This window comes from Pipistrellus kuhlii, unplaced genomic scaffold (assembly GCF_014108245.1).
Source record: "Pipistrellus kuhlii isolate mPipKuh1 unplaced genomic scaffold, mPipKuh1.p scaffold_m20_p_4, whole genome shotgun sequence".
NCBI classification, from domain to species: Eukaryota; Metazoa; Chordata; class Mammalia; order Chiroptera; family Vespertilionidae; genus Pipistrellus; species Pipistrellus kuhlii.
The window spans coordinates 34,575,717-34,600,398 of NW_023425540.1; the positions used below are offsets into that span (position 1 = coordinate 34,575,717).

Genomic DNA, 24,682 nt, shown 5'->3' on the forward strand with positions numbered 1-24,682 from the left:
TCTGGCACAGAGCTCCTAAAACCCTTGAAATGTCTTAAGTGATGAGTGTGATAAAAATGTATTTTGTTATGTTAATGAGGTGGCTTTGGACCTAAGGATGCGGGTTAGTTGCCAGGAAAACCAACTTTAGGTTTAGGATTGGAACTTTTTGTCCCACTCTCCAATCACCTGAAACTAATACACAATAATATTGAATGTAAATTGCAACTGAAAGAATTAAGAAATAAATAAAATAATAATAGACTTAGGCAAAAAAGAAAATAAAAAGTCTTACCTATTTTGTGGTGGGTAAGACTAAATCCTGCTGTGTTCATAAACTTTTAGGTTTAAAGCAAAACTGAATGAATGAATGAATGAAACCAACTGTCCAGCCATTGTTAAGAGATATCTGGACTGAGAGGCCCTCTCTTGAGTTTCGCAGGCCAGAGCTTGGCACCCAGAGTGGGCCAAACCAGGTCAGCAGCAGGTTTGCAGAAGCTGCCTTGGCCGGGTTTGTTGATGTCTGGGTGTGGGTCTCTTACATAACCACGCAAGTAGGCCATATTTTCCTTTCGCTACAAGGCTCTTTGCTTCTTGAGGAGAGTTGGATTTCCTTATAAAACAGGTGGCAGAGGACCTAGGCTGGTCTGTGCCCTTCACTGTTTCCTGCCAGATTTGGGGTAGTTGTAAATGTCAGAGAAAAGGGAGGCATCTGGAGCTGCCTCTCTCTCCACGCTTACGAGCACCGGTCACCCTTCCTGCTGTGGGTGAAACAGGCCTACGTTCAGTTGTCACCTAGCTGGAGCGCTGATAAAAATGCTGTTGCAGGGAGTCCTGGTACGGTTTCACAGATCACATTACAAAGCCCTGAGAATAGTGGGAGAGGGGCGTGCTGGGGATCCCCTCGGAGTCATTGTTTACCCTCTGGCGCTCGGCAGCGAGAACCTGGCCCAGGTCCACGCCGTCATGTCAGAACACGGCAGTTTCTGAAATCCTCCCTTTCTTCTTGAGAAATGCTCTCTCTGATGGTTTGACTTTATATTTTGTTTGTCCTGCTGTTGGACTCTCTCCTGTTTCATGAGATCTCACCCGTGAGTCGTTGCAGGTAACTCTAACTGGGTAGTTTGACTTTTTTTATCAGTTACAGTGTTCAGGATGGGCTTTTCTTAACACTAGCTAAGCCAGAAATGAAAGAGTGACAACTTTTTTATTTTTTATTTTTATTTTTTAGCTCTTAGTGTAGCAAATGGAATATTTTGTGAGTTCCAATTGCCTTGGGTTGGTTCTAAACATGTAAAGTTATAACCATGGTTGAAACATTTATTTTAAAGCATTGAAATTACATGAAGTATTAAAACTAGACAACCTCATTTTCTTGTATGGCAATGTCAAGCATTTCCCTAGTGCTTCCTTTGTGTCGGATTATGTTCTAATCATTTAAAGTAAAAATCATTTAATCCTTATGACAATACTAATAAATAGACATGTTATCATTCCTATTTTACACATAGGAAATGGAGATACAAAAAGGTTAAGTAATTTGCCCAAGGTCACACAGCTAATAGATGATTGAGTGGGGCCTTGAATCTGGGCAGGCCAGGGCCCATGCTCTTAACTACTGCAATGCATTGCTCTTCATCATTTTAAAATTTGCAGCTATGTGGACGGGAGTTGAGTTAACTATTTACAAAATATCATTCACTCATTTTTTAAATTCTTATTGAACTTTTTGGAGTAACATTGGTTAGTAGAATTATATAGATTTCAGGTGCATGATTCAGTAATACATCATCTATATATTGTATTGTGTGTTCCTCACCACAAGTAAAAAAAAATAGCATTAATTCAAGACAGCTGATTCTTACTGCAAATTACATCTATAGGTTCATTGAAAAAGAACCTGAAGGACTTCTTTTGGCAATAATTTTTCACTTAAATTGCTACTAAAGTGGTTACATATGGAAGCAATAAAATCATATATCTTACAAAGATCAGGTTTCTTAAGAAAACAAAACCATGGTAGCTTTTTCTTTGTAATGGGCTGAAATAGTGCAGCAACGAGCCACTTTAATATAGGTAGCTGATGTTTATTTGAAAGTACCTTTAAAGACTTTTTTCACAATAAATCTTATTCTGCTGGTCTGAAGTCCATTATCTGCAGTGATTATGTTGCAGTTAATAAAGAGTAGAGGTCTTACACGCCTGTCATCTTCTGATTTGTCAGTGTTTCTTCACTTCTAGATCCTATTATCTGTTGGTGTCCTTTGACAAGCATGAGCCATGGCTGCCCCAGACAGTTATAATGCAGAGGACTTCTGGGACAATTTTATAAATAGTTGCAATGAGTAATCCAGCAAATCTACATGGTTGTGGGTGACAGATCGAGAGAGGAGACAGATTTCCCCTTGTTACTGTTATATTTGTCATGCGCCCCCTCCCCTCAAGCCCCCATAAGACTTAGTGCATCCATACCTAGTGGACAGGATGATGACATTCTCTAGGCAAGTTTTCCAAAGTGTAAGGTAAGTTCTTCTGGGCTCCATCGGACTTGGAGATGGTATCTTAACCTAACATTAGATGACATCGAATCACATTGTAAGAGAGATATTTCTTTTTCACTTTTCTTTTGACCTTACTGCTCATTCAAGGAGAAAGTGGGTATGTTGCCACTGCATCTTTAACATTGCTGAATCCTGCAGAACTTCCCTGTGTGACAAAGAGCAGGCACTGTACTTGCTCAGCTCTCACGGGCAACTGTGTTTAGTCAGAATGCAGTTTCACTGTTTTGTTTTTATTATTTTATTATACACTGGCACCAGACCATTTGGGGTAGTATTTAATTTGGTTCTATGTTTTAAAATTAAATATGTCAATTATTTGCATATGGTTTATTAAATATCTTGCACAATTCTCATTTTCAGTAAGGCCAGGAATTTCTTGGAAAATTGGTTTTATTTAAAGAGAAAAAGGAGAGTTAATCTAAAGACAAGTTGTAGAGCATAGAAAAATACAGAATGAGATATACAATAGATATGGAAAATTGTGCACTTGGTAGAGGAATGACAAAAATCTTTGTCTACTATCAGCTATGGTTAATTTTGTGGAGATCCACAATTTCTTCTTTGAAACTCTTGGGACCAGAGTTTCAAAGAAAAAATTGTTTCAAAGGATCTGAAGCCAGGGCTACTTGGCTCATACAACTCATATATCTTGTTTTGGAATTAGGAATGTTCATATTTTTTGGTGTAGTGCTTGTAATATATATGCTATGAGTCCTGTTGGAAACACTGGGGCAATGCCATCATCAAGCACGATAATAATTCTGCAGAAGAGGTATGCCCGTTCACACTGAATGGGGGTAAATAGAGACTTTACATGACCTCATGTGGATTCAGGTTAGATTTTGCCACCACATTTTTGAACCAAACTTAGGGTGGGGGAGTGGGGGGGAGAAGTTTTGATTTTTCAGAGATTTTCGGATTTCAGAATTTCAGATAAGATATTATGGGCCTGTCTTGTAAATAAATCACATCATTTTCCAAAACACTGATTAAGTCAATCATGCAGAAAACAAATTAGATTCTAACTCAGTCAAAGTAACTAAAGTAACTCTTCCACCTTTGAGTTTATTTTTTCTGCCTGGGTATGATTTCCTTATAGATTCTGACCTGCCACACAGGGCCAGGTAGATTTGTTTGTGGAGGGAAAGTTGACTTTTACCTGAGTCTGTGTAAACAGAAGTGGTTCCTGGTCGTGCTCATCCTTGAAGTGAGGGTCGGTTGTGAGCGCAGAGCTGGCTGTCTTGGTAGTTCAGAATATGGCTGTTGGATGGCTGGGCAGTACATACACTGGCACCAGACCATTTGGGGTAATTTTTCACTTGGTTCTCTGTTTTACAATTACATCTGTCAATTATTTGCAGATGTTTTATTAAATATCTTGCTAGTTCCTTAGTCTAATGATCAATGAAGTTTTGATTCGGCAGTGATGGAAGTGGTTAAAGGGGGCATCACAGCCTCCCACTTGTGATGGCAGACATGCCAGGTGTGTTACCGTCTGTGAACTTAGGACAGGAGAGCAGTTAAGCTGGATTAATTACCCTTCAGAGGACTATGTTGAGCTATTTATGATTGTTTTTCTAACATGCTGTAAAATGACAAATGAGCAAGTATTTTCTTACCTCAGAACACAGTGAAAGGGTTTTGTCAGGTTTTTGATTTATAACCTTTGGAACATGCTTTTATTTTGTGTAATTAGAATAAAAATGTATAGTAATTGATCATAAAGGTTACCCTTGTGAAGTGTTTGTGGGCTTTGTGTGTTATGTTGCTAGCTATATAAATAAACTGATAGGAGAAGACATGATAGATATGATGAGATAGTGTTTTACATTTCCATTGTATATTTCCTCAAGGAGCTTAATAAAAATTCTCAGTTGGGTGTTCTGTGGGGAAGAGAGAGATTTAGATGGAGGATCTGAAGCCAGGGCTACTTGGCTCATACAACTCATATATCTTTATAACTTCTGTAATGTCATCTGGGACCTTCTATGAAAGAATAGAATTTTTTTATTCCTACCATAATAAATCAGCCCAACAGTTATTAATATCTAATTTTTTTTTTCTGATTCAGTTCCATGGGTTTACTTGGGTTTTATGCCATGATATAGGTAAGACATGTCATATATTAATACTATGACATGGAATAAGTGCCATCTCTGATGATGGAATAAAGGCAACATGATTCCTTTTGTACTCATGCAAGAAAACTCAATGGAATGTCAGTGAGGACGTCATTCGCTATGGATATAACTTTGAATCTATTCTATTAAATTAATTTACAGATATGGATAATTTATTATAACACCCTATGATTAATATGAATGGCCTTGTACATCACTAATGGCTTTGTACCTCACACTGAACATGGTTAAAACCACTACTAACAAAATATAATGGTAGTGACAATGTTTATTGAGCACTTACTAAGTACGTAGGCATGTGTTAAATGCTTTACATGTCTAAACTAATTTAATCCTCATAACTATACAATGAGGAAGAGCAATAATAATCTACTTTTACAGACGAGGAAGCCCTGTAAAGGTATCTGGAGATTAAGCAATTTAGCGAAAGACACAAGCAATGAAGCATTCTGGCTTCTCTATGTTTTATTGCCTTTAACTTTTGTTCCCTACAAATAGAGTAACACCTCAACTTTCTGGAACTCCTCTTGGAGGAACCTCATCTATTTGGAACAAAGCTGAGGACAGACAAGCAAGCAAAAACAGTTCTGTAACTGAAACGGAAGCAAAGCTGTGTCTGTGAGAATATGCATATTCAGCAGGCAGTCCAGAGCCAGAACTGCGAGGCTGAGCGCCATCTCGGGTCCTTTAGAAAAGGGTCTGGAGCCTGACACCTCAGTGGCATCCGAGGGTCACATTGCAATCACTGGTGCTTCCAAAAGATTCATAAAGTGAATTTTAGCTCAATCTGTTAGAAATGGAAAGCAAAAATCTCATTGATTTTATGAAAATCTCTCATGATTAGCAAACTAGTGCTTAAAATGGGCATATACTTATCTAGAATGGCACATTCTTTAGGACAGTTTTAGATACTGAGAAGGTTTGGATGCAGAAAATAAATTACTTGCAGGTAGTTCTGAATAAGTGGAGATAGCAAAGTGCCATCTTTAAAAAATATAACCTTGATTTTTTTCCTTCTAGTTCAATTAGGAAGGAAAAGTTTGACTGTAAACTAAGTTCCTCCACTTTATTTCTTCTGTTTTCACTTTTCCTCTAGATCGCTCCCGTGAGATCCTCAAAAAGTCCAAGCAGCCCTCCTCGTTCCATGCGGCCAGTGGGCTTTCTGACATGCTGAACGGCGGCGATGAAGTCTATGCTAACTGTATGGTGATAGATCAGGTAAGGCGCGACTGGTGTTCCCAGGAGGATCCGCCCTCTTTCCAAGCCCGAACATGTGAGAGATGGATTCAGCATGGCTGTGTTCCTTTGGAAGTTTTAGCCCAAGTGCAGCCCTGGTGAGGCTATAGTGGAGTCTCATCATGTGAGCATTTAACCGAGGTTCTTCCTTCAGCACAGCACACCTTACTCAAGGCGCACCTCGAGGGGAGGGCCTTTTGACACCACCCGGAGAGAGGGGTGTGAGAGCACTTTTGTGGGACCAACATAGGAAATGCCAACTGGGAGGCCAATTTCTTCTCTGCAGCTTGTCAAAAACAACAACAACAAGGTGTGTGTGATTTGCTCTAGCAGTATTGGTATTCAGAGCCAGCAAGAGCAAGAGCTTGACGCCAGCCCCATAGGATGCCGCCATAGAAATTACTGGTTTAATCCTTAGGACACACCTGTTCACAGGCGGCAGAGCTTTAATATTAAAGCAGAATGGTGTCGTGTTACAGGGAAGCTGGAACCCTTCAGAGCTCCCCGCCCATTCCCTGATAGAGATTTGTGAGTGAACGCTCATGAAGGCAGGTGGTTTGTGCATCTACATATGGATTTATCCTCCATTCTTTTCTGAAGCTCAGTGACCCTTGATTTAAATTTTTTTTTAATTTGTCTTTAATGTTAAAAGTATTATTCTCCCCATGGGCCTCCTTCACCCCACTCCCATCCCCAAAATAGTTATCCATCAGAAGATTTCTGCACACTCTAATTTATGGTAGATTTAAGGGATTCAAGGGTAATTTTGACAACATAATTTCTGTTTTATCCACTAACTTTAAAGCCTAATTTCCATATAAATGCACCGTATATATCCTCGTTGAGCAATATGGTATTTTACCCTTTTTGTTGTTAGTATGTGTAATTATACCCTATTACTTATAGATGTTTTTTGTGAAATAAACATTTTTTTTTTCAGTCTACTAGATCTCAATTTCACCTCCTAGTCTAATATCTCTGCTTTTTTGCTTTTTGTGTTATAAAACACTATTACCTCAAATGCATCTTAGAAATGCATAGGGTGGGACAATATTCAAAATGACTGAGACATGAGCATGAGGACATGGACATTAGGCTATGAAAACTGGTATGCGTTTTGGTATAAAGAAGCTGAATGTGGACCTGTTTATGAAATATATTAATAGTATGAAGCACAGAGTTTAGGACAAAGTAGGAGTTCTGGGGACATTTTTTGAAGATACAGGCTAATTGGACTTGGTGTGCTCTAGCCATTTTCTGATTTTACTGCTTTTATTCTGTTGCCTTATTTCCTAAGCATTTGAATGAAATGCTTCTTGAGTTATTTATTTATTTATTTATTTATTTTGGTCTAAACCTCAGTGAACACTGTAACATTTTTCACTTACCTCAAGTAACTAAAATTGTACAACTCGCTATTAGAAGAGAACTGTGTCTTTATGTGTTCTAAGATACAACAAAAATACATTAAAAAAACATTAAACAAGGGTATTTCTTAGATCACAAGATCTCACACATCTAGAGGAAATGATGAACAACATAGACTGATGAACAAAAACAGACTCAGAGAAAAAGAAGCATTTTCTGTCTTCTAGCTATGCTAAGTCCATGCATCTTCTGTAGTTTTATTCTCATTTTTGTTTGGTAGTATTTTATGTGACCACCACTACCTTGTTTACTCAAATTCCTATAAAATGCTTTTTAAATCAAGCTGCCTGCTCCTTAGTTGTTGTTTTTATTTATTTTTTCTTGAGTATTTAAAGCATTTCCTCTCATTTTGAGTCAGTGGTTCATAAAATCTTAAAATGCTCAGTTGGTCTTTTTCCTTTTGTGAATTATGAGATAGCAACCAGGCGAACATGATAGAATTATCTGCTTATAGAAAACAAAACAAAAACAAGAGCAAATATGACAAGATAAATATAGTGGAAGGTTTTTAAATTGGGAGAAATTTATTCTTAGCTAAGTGTATCTGTCCTGCTTTTGTTTAGCAAATACTTTTCTTTTGTCTTCCAGGTTGGTGATTTGGATATTAACTATATGAACTTAGAGGGAATCACTCCAGACACCTGCCCTGAATCCATGGGTTCTGCTCTGACATCTCAGAGCGGCAAGCATATCCTTCCCACTGAAACCAGCCCTGGTGAGAACAAGGAAGTGACGTCAAATACGGAAGCCCAACAGTCCTTCACATCGCCATCTGGTCCATGTGCTTCCAACTTAAACCTTCCTTTTGGTCTTCATGGGTTTGAAAAGGAACAGAGTCATCTAAAGAAAAGAAGGTAAGGTAGTCTCTTTTAGAGGAAAAATGTAGAAAACCAAAGAACCTTGTAGTGAAAATTGGAAAATTCAATTTTATTTCCTATTGTCCCCACCATTTTGTCTCTACATAAAAATGTGTCCTCTAATGTTTCTATATTCCTTGATTTGAAAGTAAGACAGTTAAGGAAACTGGTTTTGATATGATATGATAGTATATATTTATGTGTGTATACGTATGCATGTTTGTATTTTTCACTTGTTTCTTGTCCATCCGTTCATGGTCTTTTTTCTTTAGGAAATAGACCAATTTCTCCTAATGTCATTTTATTCTGCTGTCCACTTTCCCTAGATAATAGCTAATTTTTCTCTTCCAGGTCCAAGGCCTCTGATTATATGCATTTTCTCACATAAAATCTGCATCAGAATGAATGTAGAACACACACACATGTGTGTATATATAATTATTTATCTATGAATGAATATATACGTAGGTAAATAAGTATTCAGCAGAGATTCATTGATCAGAAAGAAGAGCTGGGGAGGGGAAGCAGCAATCTCCAGGTGCCAGCCTCTGTGCTGTACTTTACACGGATATATAAGCACTTGAGGTTGGAACACTTTACAACAGGTGTTGTTACCAAGGGTAATATCCAATATATAAATAATGAAATATTTTCTTTAGATTTGTATTTTTTGGAATTATAGTTTAAAAGATGCTGAGTGGTCATGGCTATAAGTTAAGTTGATGGGTTCTCCACATGTCTGCTTGTGTCAAGAGCCAGTCAGTCAAAGCAAGAGTCTATACAGTTCTGCACACACAGGTTGAACTGTGTGTTGTTAGTACATTCTCCTGGGATCCTTGGGATCTTCCCAGTCTGTGATCCAGTCTCTATAAGTGAATGAGCTCTTTAGGAATGGAGGTTGGAAAAGGTGCACGTGGTCTCTTGTTCTGCTTATGCAAACATTTTCTGATGATGGTCCTGTTCTGGCACATTTAAACATCTCACTGCTGCCGCTAGAATTTTGCCATCTTAAAATATGAGAAAAATTATCCAGTTTGAATAAAGGCAGCTAGGAACCTCGGTAACAATGTCACAGCTGATGGGGATGGTGGGCGAGGGTGGCAGACAAGAAGAGGAAGATGTACTGAGAGAAAAACCTTCCAGCTAGGGTTGCGGCCACTGTCTCCTGCACATTCTGTCTCCTCTGAGAAACGTAGGAATGAGAAGAAAAGACTTGTGTTCCCCAGACAGACCCATTTTGACTCTGGGAGGGCCATGGGACCCCCCTCACTGGGTGTCATGGTGGGAATGTGTAATACAAATGATAATGAACTTGAAGTGAACTATACCCCTTTTTTAAAAATAAGCAAATCATAGGCTGCCGCCTCCTGCACACCCCCTACTGGGGATGTGCCCACAACCAATGCACATGCACTTGACCGTAATTGAACCGGGGACCTTTCAGTCCGCATGCCGAAGCTCTATCCACTGAGCCAAACCGGTTTCGGCTTTCTAAAGTTTAAAACAGTATTTTGGTAAAAGTAAAACTGTATGTATGATATGTAACCATTATGTTATTTAAAACTAGAGGCCCGATGTAGGAAATTCATGCAAGGGCCTCCCCGCCCCCCCCCCCAGCCCCCCCCCCGCCGCTGCCATGGCCTGGGACCTCTGTTGCCTCTGCCTCGGCCCCCGCCAGCCACAGCTTTGTCTGAAAGGAAGGACATCTGGAAGGACATCCAGTCTAATTAGCATATTATGCTTTTATTATAGATTAATAGATATTCTAAGAAGTTACAAGGAGAAAATAAGCAATGCAGCACTTACCTTAATAAACTTTACAGCAAGAGAATTAGTTGATAGAAGACAAGTTTTGTTCTGTTCTAAAGTATATCTTTAAAACCATTTTTGTTTTGTTTTTCCACAGTAAGAAATGCTTGTCACACCATGAGCTCCCCCTTGCTTCTCCCATTCACATAAAATTTAAATTTTTTATGAAATAACATGTGGAATGTATCCTGGTAATTTTTACTCTATACTATTTTAAAAGAAAATTCTGGTCACAACCTATTGAATCAATTTCATAGGCCCACTAATGGGATTTTGAAAAATGGTATTATAAAATGAGAAGCTAGAGGTAATTATGAAAAATAATGTCTATAATATTGACTATCTTAGATTAATAACTTAACAAAGAAAAATTGTAACCCAATTTAGATGAAGAAAAAAGCATCTTCCCGATGCTCTGCCCCCTGAGCTCTCAGGCCAGGGACACGGAGAGAATGCCACTCAGCATATGCTCACATTCAAGTATAGTATGCAAAATAAAATAATACTCACTAATCCTTCTAGGATATATTCGCAGTGATGAAGAAATGCTGTACATACCTGGAAAGGCTTGTACTAAAATAGGACACTCTTGCAGGCAGCTGACTATTTGAACTAATTTTCATTAGTATAGGGATTACAAGGTGAAAGACAAACACAAAGGCACAAGAGACCAGCAAACCTTGGACCTCCCACCACACCCCCAGATCTTTCTTTTTTTTTTATTTTTTAAATATATTTTATTGTTGGGGTCTCAGGTTTAAGTCCACCTCCAATTTACCCTCCTTTCTCAATACCCTCCTTTCTCAATGAAGGGTCTCAATGTGTTCTTTTTTTTAACTTAAAAAATATTGTATATATATTTTATTGATTTTTTTTACATAGAGGAAGGGAAAGAGATAGTTAGAAATATTGATGAGAGAGAAACACTGATCAGCTGCCTCCTGCACACCTCCTCCTGGGGATGTGCCTGTAACCAAGGTACATGCCCTTGACTGGAATTGAACCTGGGACCTTTCAGTCCGCAGGCTGATGCTCTATCCACTGAGCCAAACCAATTAGAGCTCAATGTGTTCTTTAAGGAGAAAATTCCACTTTAGAAACCTCAGTGGTGACAGGCCTGACCTTTACTTACTGCCAGGTTTGCCGGTGCCCAGTAGGGCCCATGAAAAAGTTCAAGGACCAGAGACACATGTAGGACCCTGTGTCATGTAATTTATTAAGTTGATTTTAGGTGACTATTAAATAGCCTATGTGTTTGTTTTTTAAGGAAAAATAACCCAAATGAGTTATTCAAAGTTTTATTTTCTAGTTGTATTTCATAATCAAGATGGTTTTGTTATATTGTGCTTAAATTTTAACTTCAGAACTGTAACAACCAAAGAAAAATACATTAAAAAATGCAGTTTGTTTTTTTTCATTTGTTGCTTCTTCTTTTATATACAGACAACAGAATAGTAGTTACCAGAGGGGATAGGGCTCAGGGGAGGGTAAAGGAGATTAAATGTATCCTGACGGAAGGAGATGAGGCTTTGAGCAAGCAATGGCGTTTACAGATGTTTTATAAACTGCACACCTGAAATTTATATGATGTTATTAACCAATGTTACTTAATAAATTTAATTTTAAAAATTCACTGTGCAGTGAACATGCCGGTAAAAGCGGTTGGCCTCAGAGTTTGAGTGGCTTAGAATGTGAATGTTCAGGAATGAGCCAGGAATGTGGAAGGTCACATTCTTTCCTTTAAATTTCATGGTTAATCACAGTTAAATGAGGAAAGAAAAGCATTACAGTTGAGCAGAGTTGCTACCTGCCTGTGGGATGGATTTTTCATGGGATAATTTTTAAACGTTTCTAAAGTGATAATATGACACCTTTGGGACCTCACTGAGTTCCTGCCTGACCTGGGTGGTGACAGCAACTCCGGGTGAGACATTTGCACACCTTGCCTTCCCAATGCTCTGCCCCCTGAGCTCTCCGGCCAGGGACACGGAGAGAACGCCACTCAGCATATGCTCACATGCAGATCCCCCAGAACTGCTCCCAAACAGCCCTGTGCCTCTGTTTTGTCTGCATTTTTTTTTTTTTTTAAATATTTGAAGGGTAACTATTTGGGGCTTGCCATAATCACATTTACACAACAGAAATCGGATAACACTAACTTGAACCAGCTTTTGTTTCGTAGAGTACCTGAAATGGCTTTAGCTAGGTAGAAATGTTCACAGGGGGAAACAAAATTGTTGCAAATGAGGATATCCAGGGGAAGGAAAACAGTGAAAACTACTTCAGTATAAATTTTATTAGAAATTGGCCCTAGCCGGGTAGCTCAGTTGGCTGGAGCATTGTCCCAATACGTCAAGGTTGTGGACTGGATCCCTGGTCAGGACAGATACAAGAATTAATCAAGAATGCATAACTAAGTGGAACAACAAATCAGTCTCTCTCTCTCTCTCTCTCTCTCTCTCTCTCTCTCTCTCTCTCTCTCTATCTCTCTCTCTCTCTCTCTCTCTATAATAAATAAAAGTTAAGAAAAAGAAATTAAATGCATAACCATTAACTCCATACCAATGAAGAATTGGAATTCAGAGAAATAGAAACCAACTCCGTTGGCTTCCTTGGTTTTTTATTTATTGGCTCACTTTGTGCTCCAGTTCCAGCCTCGATGCCCTGGATGCAGACAGTGAGGGGGAAGGGCCTGCGGAGCAGGCATGCCTGTGCCACACACCTGTGTCACAGAGCTCCTCCAGAAGCGGCATTCCCAGCGGGGATGAATTAGACGCTTTTGAGACCAACACTGAACCGGATTTTAACATTTCCAGGACCGAGTCACTTTCTTTATCAAGTAATCTTCAGTCAAAGGTATTCTGATTGGTATTCATGTGGCTTATTCTAAGCAGGGGGAAATGTGTTGTCTAAATCTATCCATCTCTGAAAGACAAATGATGTTTTATTCACCTGTATAAATCTTTTTTTTTTTTGAGACCTCATGCGCTGGCTGATCGAGCCTTTCTTTTTCATCTTTCCCACTCTAATCTGTATAGTCCTTACTTACAAGGGACGGTTTTCATTAGTTCAACACTAGTACATTCACATACTTGGAATATTTTACCATTTTACATAATAATTTCTACTGTCATCTCTTAAGCAAAGGGAAGAAAAACTGGTAGTATTCAGTGGGTTTCTGATCAAACTTGTTTTGCTCACATAACATTTTGCTTGGCCTGGGGGGTGAGGTACATCATGTTACTAAGGCAGATGATGTTTGTTTAGCATTCCTGGCTGCAAGAGCTAATCTGGAACCCCATAAACTTTGTCAATTTTTCCATAGGAGACAGATTTTCTCTCATTCGCACTTTGACATAGGATTTCATTTTGTTGTGGTTGTTTTTTATTTATTTTTATTTTTCTTTTCTTAAATTGATGTTACTGGGATAGCATTAATTAAATTATACAGGTGTCAGGTATATAATTCTATAATACATTATCTGTATTGCAGTGAAAGCCCTTTTGTATTTGGATATGCTTTTTGATTTGTATTATTATTCATTTTTTTCTTCTTAAATTGAGTTTTTTACTATAAAATAAAGTGTGCTATGCCCAAACAGCTCTTTACCACGAACACATGGTTGTTATGAAACACTTTATGTTTGTAGTAGAGTATACAATATGCAAACATGTTTTACGTATGTACAACATCTAGTTTTATCACAACTCTCCTCGGACATAAGAGGTTTATTGAAATTGTTGAGCAGATGAGGTTCTGCAGAGATGAGGTGTCTTGTCTTGGTTACCCATGATAGTGAACAGTCAGAACTCAAATCCAGGCTTGAGTCCTCTCCCTCAGCTGTGAAGAACTGTCATAATCTTTTGAATCCAAAGATTACGTGATATTTCTGGATAGTCAGAAATGAGTATACTTGTCGATGTAGATCCTTCTTGGTTTTGCATTTTGGATGGAATTGTGAAACACTCATCATTACTTGGGATGAAAGGTAATTTCATCTTTGTGAAGCACTTCAGTGTTGTCCACTTAGAAGAAGAATGTGTCCTTTAAAGCAGGGGTTGCCAATGGCTGGTCCGTGGACCACTGATGGTCCGTGAGGTCCAAAAGGTTGGTGACTGCTGCTTTAAAGTATAGCTTGCCTTGCCTCTGACATTACCTTATGTTACCTTTTACCTGAGGATTCTGGTAATTATTATAAAAAATGACTACCATCTATGACTTTAGTGCAGAGGATGGCGTTGGGTGAGGGCCCTGTGTGAGCTCACTGTAGGGTTATAGAAAAGCTTGGATTGGCCTTCCTGACATTCAGCCCCAGAAGGTCACCCCTAGTCAGTCAGGGCCCCTTGAAGCAGGATCAGACATCTATTTCCAACTTTGCCCCAGGCTCTCTATGCTGAAGAACCTAGAGAAACCATGCGTTTTCACTTAGGAAGAACAGAAACCAGTGCGTGGGAAGGCCAGTTGCTGATGGCTCAGTTTTAGTAGTAAATTGTGCATTACGTTATTCATCCCTAATTCTAAGCGCTACCTTACAAATGGATGGACCTAAGGCTACTAGGCCTCTCTCTGGTGGATGGGAGTTGGGTTCCATGGATGGCTTTAGTGGTGTTCTATTGTATATTCATTTAAAATTTCTAGAATATATAAGAAACCATGTTTTATTATCTTGCCGCCTTGCATTTTCACATACATTAATGTTGTAATAGAAATTGTATGTAATTGGGACAAAAAAATGACAGGTCATTTAAAAGGAATAAAGATACACGAACCAGTGAAATTCAAACATCATTCTGGGAAGTGCTGGATAGAAATCTATTAAAAGGTAAGCACAGCTCCACTGTGCTCAATAGTAGTAGATGACTAGTAGCACAGCCTAGGAAGATTTTTATAGTAACATTATAAACGTAAATAGCTATTTGTAAGTTTTTTAAACCCCTCCAATTATAAGTGGCTATCCCTCCACCTTCTAATGCTCATTAAGTATAGAGATATACACTGAGTGGCTAGACTATTAAGATCTCTGAACGCATAATAATCTGGCTACTCAGTGTGTGTGTGTGTGTGTGTGTGTGTGTGTGTGTGTGTGTGCGCGTGCGGGGATGGGGGGTGGGCAGTCCAGTCAGCCTGGCCAGGGGGAGGGGACATGGGCAATTGGCCGGCCTGCCTGCTGGTCGGACTCTTGGTTGAGGGGACATTTTGCATCTTAACTTTATATTATAGAGGATATACACTGAGTGGCCAGATTATTATGAGTTCAGAGATCATAATAATCTGGCCACTCAGTATATATTAATATGGAATTTTGATTGAATGCTACAGTGTAAAAGAAAAATAACTGACAATTCAGGTGAAAAAAAGTCAAACTTATTAAAGGTACAGAGAAAAGTCATTTGACTTAATTTTTCACTTTTAACTAACTTGATTGGGGTGCCATAATTGCATCCTAAAGTATATAAAAGGAACTATTCCCCAAAGTTTCAAAAAGACAATAAAATTTTAAAAGTAATGAGAGTCAAACAGAAATAATAAGATTACAAAAACAGATCCAGAGACAGAGAAGCATTGATCAGACTGTCAAATCTCAGAGGGAAGGTAGGTGAGGGAGTGGGTAAGTGGGAGAGATCAACCAAAGGACTTGTATACATGCATATAAGCATAACCAATGACACAGACACCAGGGGGGGGGGTGAGGGCATGAGTGGATGGGTAGAGGGTAATGGGGGGATAAGAACACATATGTAATACCTTAATCATTAAAGAAAAAATATAAAACTTAAATTGAAAAAAATAAAGATTACAACAGAAATGTTCAGGTTGAAACGTTTTCAAAGATGCTGATTTAGTAACACTCATGGTGAACATATAATACTTTCAAGACTTATGTAGCATTTTTAACTTTATTATGCTCTCTTTTAGGAATTACTACTTTCTGGAGTCCGCTCACGTTCTTATTCCTGCTCATCACCCAAAATTTCTTTAGGAAAGTCTCGGTTGGTGCGTGACTTTACAGTGTGCAATTCAAGTGAAGGTGAGCATTATTTACCATGCTTTTTCATAAGCATTCTATCCCAGGGCAGAGTTTTAGTAAAAGTACATAAAATATACAAGGGCATCAGGCAAGAGTTTTCCATTTATTTTCACAATTGATTTTTCTAAGTTTAGCAAAATCTTTTTCTCATTAGATATCAGATGAGTTAAAGATCCGATTTTGATGAAATGACAAATTTGTACACATATTTCTATTGATTTATTCTTTGAATAAAATGTATTCCTCAAATTGTATAAGCTATAATTTATTCTAGGTTCATTATTGTGAGAGCTTTAGAAGATTTTATTTAAGTAAAGTATAAAAATTACTCTTCCCCTATATATAAATTGCTGAAATAATCTAACTCCTCAGAGGCAAACCATTACAAAATTCATTTTCTTTCTTTCTTTAGCAAGGGACTTTAGGGAGTTGAAATAAGAGATCATATTTGAAATATGAGTAAATGTATCTCAAGGTTTTATGTGGCAATGTAAGCATTTAGAAAGGTAACTTTTATGCAATGACATTTTAATTTAAATATAGTATATCTACAGAAAAGGGTGTAAATGATAAGCATATAGTTAGATGAACTTTTAAAAGTGATTTCAGTTAAAGAAATAGGACAATTACAGATAACTCAGAGCTGCCCCTCTCAGTGACTGCACCCATTTTCAACTTGATTTTAAAATGTAATTATTTCATACTTTCTGTACATAATATGTTATGTAAAATTGCATTTCAAAACATATTTGGAAGTGTTCATGCTACTCTGTAATATATAGCATTATAATAAAATTTTCGTCAATGTATTAGATAATGCTTTTTTGGGTTATCCTTAAGAATCTTAAAAGATTCAGAAAACAAGAGATGTGCTTAATTACTCTCAACTTCTCAGTGTAGAATATTTAAAATAGATTTGTTTTACACCTTTTCTTTCCTTTTTAAAATTCTTTATTACATTGCTGTTTTGCATTTTCTGCTATGTAGAATAGTATTGTAAGCATAATCTTTGTGCTTGGAGCTCCTATTCAAACAGGGCCTTAGGTATGGAAGATATTCAATAAATATTTGTTGAACAAATACAGTAGTCAAGATACTTCAAATACAAAACAAGTGTTACTAGGTGTGCCCCCTGCATCCCCACCACCCCCGCCCACCCTCCAACTGCTGTCACCCTTTCTGGGAAGTCTTTTGGAAGAGGAGAAAGCAAGACTACTCATATGTTGTCCATGTTAATTTTTGGAAAAGAAGATAGAGAAATGGACTAAGAGAAGAAAAGGGTACAATTATTCTTTAGAGGACAGGAAAAAATGTATTGAATTTGCCCTGGGTTTTTTATTCTATTTTAATAACACGAGTATTTCTAAGATCTCCCATTCCCTAATCTTAGTTTAGGTTGGGAGTCCTCTTAATGGCAGCTTGATACCTTTCCACTCAGAGTCCTAGGTAACGGATTCACTTTATACCATAACTATTTGGAAAACACCTTGAAGTCTTCTATTAAATGTGCAAAATGGCAGCCTTGCCTTTATATCTGAAATAGCCCTGATTTTCCAAGTCATATCCTTCAAGTTTGAAATTACTGAGCAGATGACTAAGAGCAAACTGATTGTTTATAAGGGAAAAGAGCGCTTCCTTGTTAATTCTTTAATGAATAAGGAAGGGTATCGCTGCCTAACATACAATCTTTAACTCTTAGCAATTGAATTAGACAGAATAAAAACTGACATCCTTTGGTTTCTCTGTGAATAAAAGCTTATCTTTAGACTGTATATTTTAAAACAAGACTATTTGAATGAAGTTTGATATTCTCCAAAAGGTAAGAATTACAGGTAATTTAGATTAAAGCTACACACTAAATGTATAGATTCCAACAGATACTCCTGTGTGGTGGCCAAGGTTTAGATTGACACCATGTATCTTAGTCAAAACTATTGGATTATGAAAAATAAATTAAGTCTTAAGGAAGAAGGAGTACTTTTAACTGTGATCAAAACACAGGTGTGAAAATGTGACAGGTTCAAAAGTGTATTCCAATAATTTCAGTGTTTAATTTGCTTAATCAGGGGTAAATGGATATTTGTGGGGTTAGAAATCTCTCAGTGAGTTTTGAATAGTTCTAAACATTTTCTCTATTTCAATTCTGCTTTTGCCCCAGTGAAAACTCCCATATATGAGCTATAATACAGTTACATGAAGATAGGATGGTCTTTTTGCCTTTTTATTTTTACTTGTGATCTCTCTCCCTTGTCACTTCCAAAGGGCTACTATTGTTATGTCACATCCTTTTTTGAGCCAAGAGTACAATGGCAGCAATTTTATCACTTAATGCTTATATACATAAAACAAAATCCAACCCTAAACATCATAGGGTTGTATGATGTATACATTCCCTTTGGTACATCATAGGTTTAGATAGAAAGGGATATTCTCAATATTTTGATGATGATTATAACCTTACCAAGATGGACAAAAGTGTTCTACATTTAGGAATCTGAGGAGTGAACTAAATGTACTTTTGGAGATTACTGTGCACTGATGGATGGAATCTTTTTAAACTTTGTCCAGTTGGCTGAGTCTGGGTCTGTTACCTTATTAGCTCGATTACTTTGAACAAGAAGCTTTATTCTCTTGGTACCTCTTGTACCTCAGCCTATTTACAATAAAGATACTGATTTCTGCCCAGAAATTAACTTGTGGGACATTTAATAGCAATAAAATAAAGCCTTCAAATTCTTCAAAGTAGATTTTATGTTACCTACAAGATAGAATAAGTTTCAACATTGATATTTACACATTTCAGGGATATGTATTTATTAGTGTTCCTTCTTATATACCTGGCCCATCTTCTTTGCAATTTAGTTTTGCCTCTTCAAGCTTCTGGACTGTAATGGTAAAGGATTTGTCCCTGCTCTGTGCAACACAGTGGCTGCTCCCTCCATCAGTCTCTCTCCCTGTCTAAATCAGTGGCTCTGCTCCACCCCTGTAGTAAGTACTTCAGTTCCTTCCGAAAACCAGATGGCGCTGAGCTGCTTGCATGAGCCTGTCCTTCTACCCCCGAGAAGTCCAATAGGACAGGTGGTCTTCCCTTTCCCATGAGCCACAAGGCACATCTCTGAACTGGCTGCTGCTAGGATTTTGTAAAGGCATTGCAGTTCTATTTAAATGGGCTCTTCTGTAGACTGGCCTTCAAGACTTCTTTTTAGCTTTGCTTAAAAAGTAGCTAAGGCATCTATTGATTCTGTATGTTGGGAAATTAGTGTTATAAAAAGAGATAAAGCTCTGGTGAGAAATATTAAAAAAAAAAAAAAAGATGGAACTAGTTTTCTGCACTTCTTAAAACATTGGCTGCCCTTGCTGATGCTAACTTTGTTCATAGAACCATTAAATGTTGCCATGTTTTGGCCTCTTCCCCAAACTAGGGAAAGTAGTAAAGATACGCAGAGCAATGACCTACTTATATAAAGTGACGTGTTTTCTCGTAACTGGTGGTGTACGTAATGACAAAATAGGGTGGAGTGTGTGCATTTCAGACTAATACGTGACTGCTAGTTTGTCTGCCTTGGTTTTCATTTTATTTTCTGTGTCTTGTAGAGCAAAGAGCTTACAGTTTACCAGAGCCGCCAGAAGAAAAAAGGTATTTTAACTGTTCCAAATTTCCAGAGGCACTGCTTGATCCACTTTTGGAAATGTGTGCACATTAATAGTTTGTGAAGTTTTTATGCAATGGGCCTGCTTAAATCCTCGGCTTCCTTTGTGATCTGTATAGGTGGCTAGCTAGCTGCTCCTTTCTGTCCCCAGACTGGGGACAGAGTATTCTATTGGGTTATTGTCAAAGCCAAACAATTATAACATATGGGACCACGGGGAACAGTGTGAAGACCACCTGCTTTAGAAAGGCATCAGGCTGTGGTCTGCTCGTTTACTTGATTAGAGCATCATCCTGATAGCCAAGGTTACAGGTTCAATCCTTAGTCGGGGCATATACAAAAAGCAATCAATGAGTGCATAAATGAATGGAACAACAAATCTATGTTTCTTTCTCCTTTTCTCTCTCTCTCTGAAATTAATTTTTTTTTAAAAAAAGGAAATAAAATAAAAAGGCATCAGGATTTGGCTAGGTAGGCCTGCCATGACAAGAAGATTTATTTACTATGACAACAGATAGTGGGCAGTCAGTTATAGAAAGTGCCTAAACATCTGTTACCTGTCTGTATGGAGTAGTGTGTAGGAGTGTTAAGTTTGAAACAAAGAATGCATAATGTTCAAAGTGCTATAACCATCATCAGTTTTCTAATTGATATGCAGGTTTGAAAGCTGTATGCCTAAGCACCTCTCCTCCTCCTCCCCCAAATTACTGTCAACGAGTTTGGGAAGTTGACTAGGGAGCAGGCAAGACTTTGAATTCTTTTGGTCTCAAGTAACTAACCATGCATGAGTCCCACTGTGACACAGCAGAAATGTTTGGCATTAAGAGAATATATAAAAAAGAGAAAATGGTTTTAATTTTGGTGATATTAATGCTGAAACTCAGAAACCTTTTAATATACAGATCAAGATAGACTATTGTGATTAAAGTCTTAGAATAAAAGTACTAATAAAAAAAAAAAGCCTCCTTTTGTTTATTCTTATATTTTGAGACCAGAATAGAAACTTAGAACTGAGAAAACCAGAGGAAGACTAAGAATGTCCTTTAAGAATAGGATGTTGATGAAGATGGCAGGATAACAGTGATGATGATGATGGCAGAAGCATTTATTGAGTGTTTTTTTATTTTATTTATTTTTTATTTTTTTATTTGTGCTGTTTGGAGCTGCTTACAATTATTACTCCTTTTGACCATTTTACTAATTCTGGAATTTGTTCATGATCTTGGTTGTCATTTTGATTAGCAATCTTCTCTCTGCCATCTTTCTCACAATTGAAAAAGTAATGGACTGTCAAGATTTAAAAATAAAACACATTTCTTTTCCATTAGGAGAGGGATGTAATGCTAGAAAAACCAATGTCACAATTGGTTAAATATTAGCCAATAAAATGCTTTAACTTGGATGTGATGTGTAAGGAGTTTTCTTTTCTCTCTTGATTCCACATTTTCTGTCATTCCGTCCCCCCCACCCCTTTTCTATTCTTTATTGCCCATTAATCCACATCCTGAAAGCATCTGACTTTCTCAGTCATATGCCTTCGTGAAGCTATTTTCAACCTCTTCCAACTCATGGCACACAAACCGATTGCTTAACTCTTGTGGCACATGAAAAAATATATTTTTGCCAATCTGGGAAAATTTTGATTCATTCACACTGGATGGCTATTGTGTTGGCTGGTGTCATTTTTTTTTTTTTTTTTTAATTTGGTAGTCCAAGGGAAAAGAGGTCAGTGTCCCTGACTAAACAGTCAAGCATTGCATGTTTTAGAAATTTTGGTGGCACACTGGTTGAAAATCGCTGCCCTGATGTACCTAGTAGAATAGACATTTTATCTCACCTGTTCTGCTCCTGATATCTTGTTGGATATGCCAGGAAGAGCCCTGGCCATACCTATGGTTTGCTTTTCTCATAATATACATACTTACTTGAGGGTCCTCCTACACTGGCATTTTTATGTGTAGTAATTACTTCATTTCTGGAAAAGGATGCAGCCAGGTAAAAGGGAAGCTCTCTCCAGACCTTGCAGGCTCATTTCTGCAGAGCTGACACTCTACCTATCCTAACTTCTTAAATGCTGTATGGCATGACTCACTTATTTTATTGCCACCATCTGTCTTAAATTTACTACATCTGTTACTTTCTATTAAAAAAAAAATTTTTTTTTGAGCAGCTGAGTGTTCAAAGAATCACACTGTGTCAACTTTCAATGTGGATAGTGGGAACTTTTTAACATTTAAATGCCCAGTTTTCATTTAAAAAAATAGGTTATAGAGATAATAAATTAAAGATTAAGATGTTCTTTAGATTTTAAATATCTACTTACCAATTAAAAAAGGCAATACCAAGACAGACTCTGAAGAATGGGGCTTGTAGAATTTTATTGTGGGTGATTCCACTGGGCATCAAATTGATAATGGAGCTTAGGCATTTTTGTTCTGGGATGTTGAAAGAGTTTAAAATATTTCCCTTCAGATTCTTATAAAGTGAAAGCTACTTAAATTCTGTTATGAAATCAGTTGAGGACCTTGCCCTTCTCAGTTCTTTACCACAGTACCTACTTGTTATATAGATTATTATTGTTTACATGATCATGTCTCAGGCCTTCTCAGCCTTTGAGCTTTTAAGTTAAGTGGTATAATTTTACATAATTTTGTACAAGTATGTAGAATACATGTTAAATTGTGGTGCATGTAAACGTTTTAAATCAAAATTGGAATGTTGTTCTTGATATTCTCTTCTGTAGCACGGTGATTTGGAATACATAATTTTCTTTTATTTGAGAGAGTTTACTTGTTTTCTTGCTGGGAGGTAGGAGAGAGGACTTCTTGATCTCAAATCCACATTGACCTCACCATTCTTTTTTTTTTTTTTTTTAAATATATTTTATTGATTTTACACAGAGAGGAATTGAGAGGGACAGAGAGTTAGAAATGACGATGAGAGAAACATCGACCAGCCGCCTCCTGCACACCCCCCACAGGGGATGTGCCAGCAACCAAGGTACATGCCCTTGACTGGAATCGAACCCGGGACCTTTCAGTCCGCAGGCCGACGCTCTATCCACTGAGCCAAACCGGTCCCGGCTGACCTCACCATTCTTTAATTCTGAGGTTTAGTCTACTCAGTTTACTACTGTCCTCTTAGATATTGGGAGGCACCTTTTGTGACTCAAATGTGTTTTTCTCCCACTCCCAAAGTGAGCCTGTTGCATATTATACTGCGTGTTTTGAAAATTAGGGTGCTTAAGACATAAGAGATATGAAATTTTATAGGTTATATTAATCAGTTATCTAAGGAAGTGGCCATGAAGTAGAAAGGAAATAATAGAGTCTGAGTTCCTTTTTGTTACTTTGAGTAGTTATAGGATACATTCACTTCTATTCACCCTCTTTCCTTTCTGACTTTTTCAACTGTCTTAAATAGCAAACCCAGTTTCACTTACTGGGCAGGATTTGAAAAGCAGGGCACTGTCCTGACTATGCCTTTGGATCTGCGTGACCAAGAGGCAGCTCTGAAGCTATTTATTTATTTAAAAAACAACAACACATTCATAGGTTTGAACTCTCCATTATCTAGTATAGAGATTAAATAACTTAAAGTTTTGTTTCATATGTACCAGATAACTACATTTTATATTTAAGTGTGAGAAGGGCCCTTAGAAATAATTTGGTTTAAGCCTGTCATTGATCAGATGAGAAAACTGAAGTCTTAGATTGCTTTTGAAAGTATTTCCCGGAGTTGAATGTGTTAGCCACTAATCTTCACAAATGAGGGTTTTTTTTGTTTTTGTTTTGTTTTTGTTTTGTTTTGTTTTGTTTTGTTTTGTTTGCAAGGGTGGGGGATAGAAAAGACTTTGCTTATGAAATCTTCATTTTGAAAATATTCAGTCTACAGAAGTGTTACCTGGTTTGACATGATACATAGTTAGGTTGATTTTAACATATTCTCTCTTTCTCTGTTATAATATTAGCAATGTAAGACTATCAGAGAAAGTTCCAGGGGGAAATACCGTTTTTTATAGCTGGGACTTATTTTTTTCTTAAAGAATGATTATATGGATTAGAGGTAAATAAATGATGTTCAGTGTGTTCATGGATTGAGTACAATTGCCTCTAGTTTGCCTCTTATTTGGGGGGAGTATCCACAGTTTTCTCTCCTTTGTAACCTAAAGAGTTTCAGGTTGCAAATAGCTTGACCAAGTAGGAGAGACAGAACCAGGTGGCAGACAGCCTGTTTCTCAGGCCATATTGACAAAGGAAATATCTGTCTGCTGAGTATTATCTCTGTGTTCCAAAAATACAGAAAATACACTTTTTATTGTTGATTTTTTGGCTTCTCTGTGCCTGAGGAAAATTCTATTATTAATAGTATAATAAACAGAGAGATGAATATTTTCAGAGTAAAATTATAAGTCTGAGTTATTCTTTATTTCTCCAATACTTCATTATGAAAAAAATGTAAAGTATACAGAAAAATTAAAAGAATTATATACTGAATACCTACCTCTACTACTTATATTCTGTAATTGTTAGTTGTTATCTATCAACTAGTTGCTTTATCCATCTACCTACCCATCTATAAGATATATTTTAATAGTTTGTATCTTTACCTTTAGAATAACAATTAAAACTGAACATATCTATATGTGTAAATATATATATATATATAATGTATAAATATATATGTATAAAAGCATATGCTGTATTTTGCTCCCTCTTTAAATTCTATAAACCATGAAAGAATACAGATTATTTTTTGTAGAATTCCAGAAGAAGAATGGGATAAATACATCATACCTGCCAAATCGGATTCTGAAAAGTACAAAGTGAGCCGAACTTTCAGTTTCATCATGAATCGGATGACTAGCCCTCGGAATAAATCTAAGGTAGTTAAGATTTGGTGCCTATCATGCATAAACATAAATGGCTCAGTTTCTCAGCAATTAACATAGTTTCTCCTCCCCCTTTAAAATAATTTACATCAGATTTTACA

General features: G+C 37.3%; 1 protein-coding gene across 8 annotated transcripts in view; it reads left to right on the plus strand.

Moving 5' to 3' along the window:
* ARHGEF28 (Rho guanine nucleotide exchange factor 28) overlaps positions 1 to 24,682 on the plus strand; it is a 238,305-nt gene that overhangs the window by 141,551 nt on the left and 72,072 nt on the right. For all 8 annotated transcript variants that reach the window (XM_036410844.2, XM_036410855.2, XM_036410845.2 and 5 more), the window contains 6 exons: positions 5,778 to 5,899; positions 7,934 to 8,199; positions 12,660 to 12,867; positions 15,929 to 16,040; positions 19,635 to 19,677; positions 24,452 to 24,575. In XM_036410844.2, the coding sequence (XP_036266737.1) occupies positions 5,778 to 5,899; positions 7,934 to 8,199; positions 12,660 to 12,867; positions 15,929 to 16,040; positions 19,635 to 19,677; positions 24,452 to 24,575 (875 nt within the window). The remainder of the gene's footprint in view (positions 1 to 5,777; positions 5,900 to 7,933; positions 8,200 to 12,659; positions 12,868 to 15,928; positions 16,041 to 19,634; positions 19,678 to 24,451; positions 24,576 to 24,682) is intronic.